This window comes from Nicotiana tabacum, chromosome 9 (assembly GCF_000715075.1).
Source record: "Nicotiana tabacum cultivar K326 chromosome 9, ASM71507v2, whole genome shotgun sequence".
Classification (NCBI taxonomy): Eukaryota; Viridiplantae; Streptophyta; class Magnoliopsida; order Solanales; family Solanaceae; genus Nicotiana; species Nicotiana tabacum.
Window position 1 is genome coordinate 18,685,152 of NC_134088.1, and position 9,118 is coordinate 18,694,269.

General features: G+C 33.1%; 1 protein-coding gene across 1 annotated transcript; it reads left to right on the forward strand.

Annotated features, from left to right (window-relative positions):
* The first annotated feature begins 4,050 nt into the window (after window positions 1-4,050).
* LOC107779613 (serine/threonine-protein kinase PBL34) lies at window positions 4,051-7,908 on the forward strand. Its single transcript, XM_016600067.2, has 6 exons — window positions 4,051-4,446; window positions 5,452-5,792; window positions 5,900-6,035; window positions 6,553-6,686; window positions 6,762-6,885; window positions 7,290-7,908. The coding sequence occupies exons 1-6, from the start codon at window positions 4,305-4,307 to the stop codon at window positions 7,742-7,744; spliced, it is 1,332 nt and encodes a 443-aa protein (XP_016455553.2). The 5' UTR covers window positions 4,051-4,304; the 3' UTR covers window positions 7,745-7,908.
* Window positions 7,909-9,118: the final 1,210 nt, after the last annotated feature.

Below are 9,118 nucleotides of genomic sequence, written 5' to 3' on the forward strand. Positions count from 1 at the left end.
TAAAAGAACATTTGTAATAGGGCACAAAAATCAATCTCCTTCAAAATCTTTATACGTTTTAGATAGATATGAGAGTCAACTGAATGAAAAGGGATAAGATCTCTTTTGATGAGCTACAATTTGAATAGAGAAAATGATCCTACAAAAATCTCTAATATTTTATTTATCGATCTTCTATATTATTATTTATTTATTTCGTGTGACAGACATGGGTCATAAAATTTGTTTCCCCCAATTGAAATATATGGCTCTAACATTTTCTCATGCACCAATGATAGACCTTGCTAACTTTACCTCAACAAATGGGTTATCTTGTTTGCCATACATATATTGACATTAAGTGGGCTAGCTACACTATTGATTGCTCGATTTTTTTTCCCCCTCCAGTGGCAAAGACACATTTGTCCATTGGTCGGAAAATTACATTTGTTTTAACTAGATATTTTTTTTTGTATAAATATTATATGATGAACCTTCTTGAATTCGTAGTGTGTTTATTTTTTATTTTTTTTATATTTTGACTTTTTTTTATCGTGTTTATTTTTGATTTTATTTAGTAAAAATTCTGATTCCGCTACCGTCCATATAGCACTCGCCCATCTTAAAAAATCCATTCCTATGAATTGCCCATGTAAAGGGGCCAATGCAAGGGACCCAAAAAGTTAGTATTGGCAATGGGTATCAACTTTTTTCCAATAATTCATAGTCAAGTTGCAAGCACGGTACAAATAAATAATGAAAAGAATAGGATCTTACTTTTGCTTTTTATCATACAAAAACATCAAGGATGTACAATTTGATTTGTTTATATTGGTTAATTAAAATGAGCCCTACCAAGCTCTCACATCTCAGTCCCCTCTGCTCCCTTTTTGAATAAATAAAGACACATTTAGGCAAAAAAAACAAAAAGAAATCTACACATACAAAAAAAAAAATATACACACATATATATAATATAAAATAAAGTCTAATTAGTTTTGGGTTTCTAAATGACTTAGTTAATTGTTTTGGGGATATTTATATAAAGAGAGAATGCTACTTAAAGTGCCCTTGACCATCCCTTTTAGTGTTTTGACCATTCAATATTTTACATTCTTCATGTTGGTAGTTGCTCTTTGTTAGACAAGCTTCAAGAATAAAAAAGTTTGAGATAAAATTGTCTTGAATTATATTTTGATTATTTCATGAAAACATTATGACAGATGTAAATAGCGAGATTAGAAGAAAGAAAGACATGCAGTTTGGACAAGACAAACTCAAGAAAAACTAACATCAAAATTACAATCTACTAATATAGTTACAATTTATATCACTAAGGTACATTATTGTTCTAATCCACCAAATTAATATCCTTCTTCTATCTTTCTCCTCTTTATTGTCCACCAGGTTACCCCATGCCAAATATGTATCTCTATGTATTTTATTCTCAGGTTAAATTTCTCTTTTATATTTATTTTAATTAAAAAAATTATATTCTTATTATTTATTGCAAAAATATTAGATTTCTTTCTATCTTAAGTTTTGATGGACATAGACAAAACTATCCAATATTTATATTGATGGACATAGACAAAACTATCCAATATTTATATTGATGGAAATAACAGATACCTCTTAAAATTGATGGAGATGCCCGCATGTTGATACCACAAATAAGAAAAAAATTGTCATCGACCTACTTCTCCAAATCAATAATAATATTAAAAAGACAAAAAAGGACCAAAAAAAAAAGAAACTGTTTTTTGGAGTTTTGAACCAAACATGAAAATCCTACTTTTGGATAGATCTTTTTAAGCTCAAGAACCAAGGTGCAGACACTCAATAGATGGACACCAAATGACAATATAGTAGCATTAAACTTTGATGCCTAAAACAAGGGGATATGTTGTGTATAGTAGGCTAAAAAACCAAACATAAAAATTTACCCAATTCACAAAAGCCTTTTTGTCCTTTAGGTCAGGCATGTTAAATTGATTCTTTAAAGTTTCATCATTTTATGAGGAGGAAAATGTGACACTAATAATCCGCAGTTTGTTTCCCTTTTTCATAATAACTACTAATCATAGCTACAAGAAGGCGGGATTTCTCAAAAAATCATAATGATCAAACAATAGGCAATTTCAAATGAAAGATGAAGCTAGTCATTATTATAATTATTTTGACAAAGCATGACCTTAAGATATGTCTCTGTTATGAAATCAGCTACTATCTTTTTGGTCGTTTTTCCATCTATAAATGGCATAAGTTGCTAAGTTACAAAACGCCATGTTTGCCTAACGTTCTAGAAGTTCCACATACACCCATAAGTTGTATGTAAATCTTAGAGCCCGTTTGGACATAAGAATCACAAAATTTTCAATTTTCACTTGAAGATGAATTTTGGAATTTTTCAAAAATTTAAAAAATTCCCAAATACTGTTTTTCAAAATTTTAACTCAGATCACTCACAAAAATTCAAAAACAACCCAAAATTATTTTTATGTCCAAACACAACTCTAATTTTCAAATATCATTATCACTTGAAAAAAAAATTAACTTTTTTTTGAAATTTTACAATTCTTATGTCCAAACACCCACTTAGTCAATTATTTTTACTAGAGAACAACAAATTATAAATTCATTAAATATTATAGAGAGGAGCAAGGAATTTTTGTAAAGCATTTGACACAGATAAAATGGAAATATCTTTTACCACTTGTTTGGATGGTTGTTACATGTCGTTTCAATAATGTATCGTATCGCATTGCACTATATTGTACTGTATCATTCGATAAATTATATCGTTTGTTGTCATTTCATGATATCACCTACTAGTAATGTGAAGATTAAACTTATAATATTATTTAAAAAAATTATAATACGAAGTAAAATTATTACGTAAAAAGGTAGGATAGAGGATAAAATAAAATTATTTAATAATAATGAAAGATGAGATGAGAGAAAAATATAAGGTAACGACATGACCACATTAAATGCTAAAAATATTACTTTTATATTACTTGAATTCAATATAATTTATATATTTAAAAACTACGTAAAAAGTACTATAAATAACAATAATTAAAAATTCAAAATATTTAAAAAGGCAAATGAAAAAAATTACGGTCAAAGAATAATTCGTTTGACTCTCGAAATCCAAACAACTTCATATAAGTTGAGACGGATGGAGTAGTATTTGTACTCATAGGGTCATTTGGTTGGGAAACAAGTTATCCTGGGATTAATTATTTCAGGATTAATTATTCCGGGGTTGTTATCCCACTTTCTCATAGGGATAAAAATAATACAACAATCCCAAGATAACTAATTCCGGAATTAGTTATACAACATTTTATCTCAATCAAACCGGAGATAAACTTAACTCAAATTAAATTTCGAAATTAATTACCCCTTATTTCTCGTACCAAACGAACCTATAGAGTAGAAAAAAGCAATGAGGTTACTATATTTATAGTACTCCTTATTACGAGAACTATGGGTGTCACAACTTACTACCCCTTTTAGGAATTCAAATGTTATCCGAAATTTTGTGGTTTGGTGGTACTAGTTCTTCGTTCTTAATATTTGAGCGTAGAAATGAAGTGTCTTTGGTAAAAAATGTTTTATCCCAAGAAAGACTTTAGTTCAAATTAGTTGGGGCATAATGGGGAGCCCAAAATTTTAGTAGGCATTTGGACATAAGGATTGTGAAATCTCGGAAAAAATAAAAATTCAATTCAAAATGATATTTAAAAATTAGAGATATGTTTGAACATGAATACAATTTGGAGCTGTCTTTGGATTTTTGTGAGTGATTTTGAAGTAAAAATTTTGAAAAATAATTTCTTGGAGTTTTTCAAAATTCAACTTCAAGTGAAATTTAAAATTTTTATGACCAAATACTAATTTCAGGAAAAAGTGAAATTTTTTGTTATGCCAAACGGGCACTTAATTGTTTAACCGTTAACTGTTGTTGCAGAGGAATGAGGGAAGAGTAGGGTGTGTTGTTGGGGTGGGGGGGGAGGGGGGCTGTAGGTGAAGAGACTGGCATTCCCTACAGAAAAAGGAAGAGTGGGGAAAAAAGTTCTTTTTGTACACACTGCCATCATGTTGTTAATGATGATGCCTTCAATCTCTCATTTTCTCTCACACCAAACAAAGGAATTTCCTCCTTTTTCCCCCTCTCTCTCTCTTCCTTTTTATCTCAATAAGCATATATGGTGAATCTTTTCTTTGTTCTCAATGCTTTCTCTTTTCTCTCTCTCTCTCTTAGTCCATGAAAAAGGCTAACTAACAAGTGAAGAAGAGTAAGAGAAAGAGAGGACATGGAAAATAATAAGAAGAAGAATAAGAATTGTGGGTGTTGGGCTGTTCTTAGGTCCAGTGTTATTGGAGGTGCCTGTAGTTCTTCTGTTTCTAAACACTCTGCTAATTCTATTCCAAGAACTAGTCTTGTTTATGATGCAGGTTTGTTTCTACTTGTAACCTTTTCTCTTTGTTATTATTTATTTATGGCGGTGTTGTTTGGATCAACTTGTACTCGTCAGCTATTTTATCGGGTACCTTCCCATTTAGGCACCCGGTAACTTTGTCTGTCAAGACTTATATTAGAGGCGTCGCGGTGCACTAATCTCCTGTTATGCGCGGGTCCTGTTATGCGCGGGTCTAGGGAAGGGCCGAACAACAAGTGTCTATTCTAAATAATCTTATCCTGCATTTCTGCAAGAAACTGTTTTCACCGCTTGAACGCGTGATCTCCTGGTCACTCTATCAAGACTTATATTGCTGAAAATAAATCACCTAGTGTATTTTTACCTCCCCCTGGATTTGAACCTGAAACCTTGGCCACACCCTTGGACGAGAAAACGAAAATATATTTGTTCATTGTTTAAGTTTAAAACTTTTATCTTTCAAGGTTGGCTAACATACAATGTTACTTGCTTAGTGATTATTTAGGCTTTCTTTAAGTCATTTGTAAATTTCTTTTGTTTATTGAGTGATTGTATACAAATATTAGTATGGAATTGAGATGAGCTAAGCTAAAATGGAGCGACATGGACAATGAGTATTTATCTATGTTGTCTTCTTGTTTGCTGGAGTTCCCCTGCTTGATGATCATATTTAAGATTATTTATTAAATTTCAAAGAAGGATAATCTGTTAATATTTCAAAGGTTCTTTCTTTTGTTTAATGGAAAATTAAAGTTAGTGGAATATTCAGCTTAATTCCCTTGATTCGCTAAATACACTGTTTGAGCAAAAACTGGGTTCGGCCGAACCATAGGTCAGCTTGTGCCTCCTCCCCTGCCTACATCAACCTTCTATGACAGTTTTCTACCACTCTCTCCATCTAATTTTAACAATCTAGACAACATTACATGTTGGAAACCAAAATGTAGTATGTCTATTCCTAGAAAGAAATATTGAGAGATATATGAAGTATTTACAATCAAACATCTTTTTGCAAGTGCAGCCACAGAGACCCGATACCTAAACGCTAGCAACAGGGAGATGTGCGTTCAGGATGAAGCAAGAGTATCGTCTGATACCCCTCATGATACTGATCCACCAACACTTACACCAGCTGCAGAAAACAAAGTGCAACGGCAGCTGCTTCAGTTCACATTTCATGAGCTAAAAGCTGCAACGGGGAACTTCAGACCGGATAGTATTCTTGGTGAAGGTGGATTTGGATATGTATTCAAAGGCTGGATAGACGAGAACGGGACAGCACCAGCAAAGCCCGGTTCTGGGATTACGGTTGCTGTCAAGAGCTTGAAACCAGATGGTCTTCAAGGCCATAGAGAATGGGTGGTTAGTACGTAGACTATCTGCTCGTGGTTAGTAGTAGTAAGAAAATGAGTCGAATAGAGTAAGCAAGACTATATGCAATGGATAATAACGTAATGATTTTAATGCAGGCAGAAGTAGACTTCCTTGGACAGCTTCATCATCCTAATCTTGTCAAGTTAATCGGATACTGTATCGAAGATGATCAAAGGCTGCTCGTTTATGAGTTCATGACCCGTGGAAGCCTTGAAAACCATCTTTTCAGAAGTGAGTTCTATGATTTCTCGTTGCATTTTGAAACGTTTGGTCTTATTAATGCAAGCAAATTGATCTTTAATCACTCTTCACAGTTGATATTGCATCCCTGACTTGAAGTCTAATTTTGTATAGTATAGTCAGGACTTGAATGGCTTTTGTAATTTTTCCTGAAACTTAGTCATCACAAAAACCAGAGGCTGATCCAGGATTTAAGTTCTATGGTGTTCAATATTTAAGTTTCTTAGTATTGAACCCATTGTATTTAAAGTTATGGGTTCGTAACTACTAGTAATTTTTAAAATTTTAGTAGATTTTTACACATAAGTTTATGCTCCGCGTCGTAAGTATTGGATTCAGATGAATTTGATATCACCACTCTACATCCGCCTCTGACAGAAACACACACAATGTAAGTATGATAATGTCTATGACCAACACGGATAACATATGCAGACTGCGAAAAACTATAATTTTGTACTTCTGTTGGTAAAATGCAAGTGCTGATGTATGTTATAACTGTTCATAGGGACGATACCTCTCCCGTGGTCCAACAGGATAAAAATTTCGCTTGGTGCAGCCAAAGGCTTAGCATTTCTCCACGGAGGCCCTGAACCTGTCATTTACAGAGATTTCAAGACATCAAATATTTTACTTGATTCGGTATCTGATCAGGAACATCTCAATTTAGGTCGTCTAATACTTCTCCCGGATTCTAACACTAATATAATTCTGCAGGAATATAATGCTAAGCTTTCGGACTTTGGCCTTGCTAAAGCTGGTCCTCAAGGTGACAAAACACATGTTTCTACAAGGGTTGTGGGAACTTATGGATATGCTGCTCCAGAATATGTAATGACAGGTAAATAGCTCTCATTAATTTCTTTCATTTGTGCTAAGGATTATATGAGATTCCCTAGGGTATTTGCTAGGAAGATAAGGGATAAATATCCTATGATGGTCTATAAAATGGAAACATATCTTAATCTGAATGGGACATGAATAACGTGATCAAGATATGGTGAGTAAATAGCTCCTCGCAGCCAGAGGCAGAGTCGGGATTTTTACTAAGGGGTGCCAAAATTAAAAAAAAATAAACACACGGAAAAGCCAAAGGGATTCAAGCATAAAACAAATACTCTTACCTAGCAACATGATATAATTTTTCGGTGTCAATTGTGTTAAACGTGGCTCCGCCACTGCACACTGCTTAATGTGTTCTAAAAATGTCGATACATGACCAAAACCTGTCTTCTATTTTCTCAGGACATTTGACATCGAAGAGTGATGTTTTTAGTTTTGGTGTTGTGCTCTTGGAGATTTTAACTGGTAGGAGGTCTATGGACAAAAAGCGTCCAAGTGGAGAACAAAATCTTGTAGCATGGGCAAGGCCATATTTAGCTGACAAGAGAAAGTTTTATCAACTTGTGGATCCTCGGCTGGAGTTAAATTACTCCGTTAAAGGGGTGCAAAAGATCGCGCAGCTCGCTTACATGTGCCTGAGCAGGGATCCTAAATCTCGTCCTACAATGGATGAAATTGTGAAGGCTCTTACTCCGCTTCAAGAGCTCAATGATCTCGCTATATTATCAAATCATTCTCGCTTAATACAATCAGGAAGGCGAAAGAAGAAACTAGACGGAATGCAACAACTTAGCTATAATCATTCGAGGAGTATCAGAGAGTCTCCGTTACATTCTGGTAGGCAACATTGTAAATAATGCATTTTTAAGTTTTCTCTGAACTAAATAGTAGGAAATGAAGCCTCCAAACTAATTGAAGAAGAAAAACAGCAGGCTTTATTGTAATATGTGTTTGAAATTTTGATGAGGCTATGAATAGAATTTGAGGTGGTAGCTCATTTTCCTCTTATTGAAAGGTGAAATCTATAGAGCAGCATCCATTCGATGTTACTGATTTTCTTGGCAGGTAACTGAAATATAGCAATGTAATTGCAAACCTTTTATTTCTAGATTGTTGCTTGCAGATTTTGAGAGCGAAGTGCAAAAATAGTCTATTTAGGACCCCTATTTAAACAATAGCAAAAGTTTACAAAATTTTGAAAGTTTCTTAGAATCAAACTCTAGATCATTGGTCTGAAGTTCCAATCGCGGATCTATAGTTTCAAGCTTCAAATGGTTGGCTGAAGTTAGGCCTGCAGTTCAATAGTAAGGCTTGTGTCTTGGGCCCCCAAAATTTTGGGAGCCCCATTTTAAAAAAAAAAATAGGTTTATAGGTATTTAAAGAATAATATTTAGTATTTTAAATATAAAAGTGAAGAAAACTTTTTGGATATATAAATAAGTAACAATTTGACTTACTTTAAAATGAATAGCAAAATAGTTTTCTCAACGTTTCAATTTGAGTTGATTTGACAATTTCGTATTTTACTCCGTCGTTAGATAACGTGTAAATTTTTTATTTCCCTTCTTTCATTTGTCCAAGTTGATCTTTTTTTTTTCTAATATCTTCACATTTCAAAAATTCCTACATATTTTTTATCTTTAGCTTTGATATTTTTACTTACCTTCTTTCTCCAAGATTTCATTACTCGCCTTCTTTCTCCAAGATTTTATTAGTTCAAGTGTTCAACGGTATTTTTAAGCTTCCAATGGTTTTATATTTCTGTTACTCTATAAAATCTTGCCTAAGATCAAGAATATCCCAAGGAATTTTAAATGAGTTCGTTATATTATCAATTGAAAATGAATTATTAGAGAAAATCGATTATAAAAAAAAAATTATTAACAACTTTGTATCTCAAGAAGTTATATGAATAGACTTCAAATAAAAAAAATTAACTTTCTTTTAAAAATTAAACCTCACATTAAACTTTGGCTTTAGGCCCGGTATATGCTTGAGCCGGCCCGGGCAAACAAACTAGAGATATTTCTGCAGAATCTGCATCTTAAAAAGATGATATCTCATTGCTCTAAATAGGACTCACTATAATGCACAATTATTTCTACAGAATCTGCACTATATGACCTACTTTTAGCCTTTTTCTTATCATCTGGTGATGCCCTGAAGAAACCAGAAAGTTTATAGATGACTTCATGGCATAAAGAAGACTCACTTTCAATACAAATATTCCC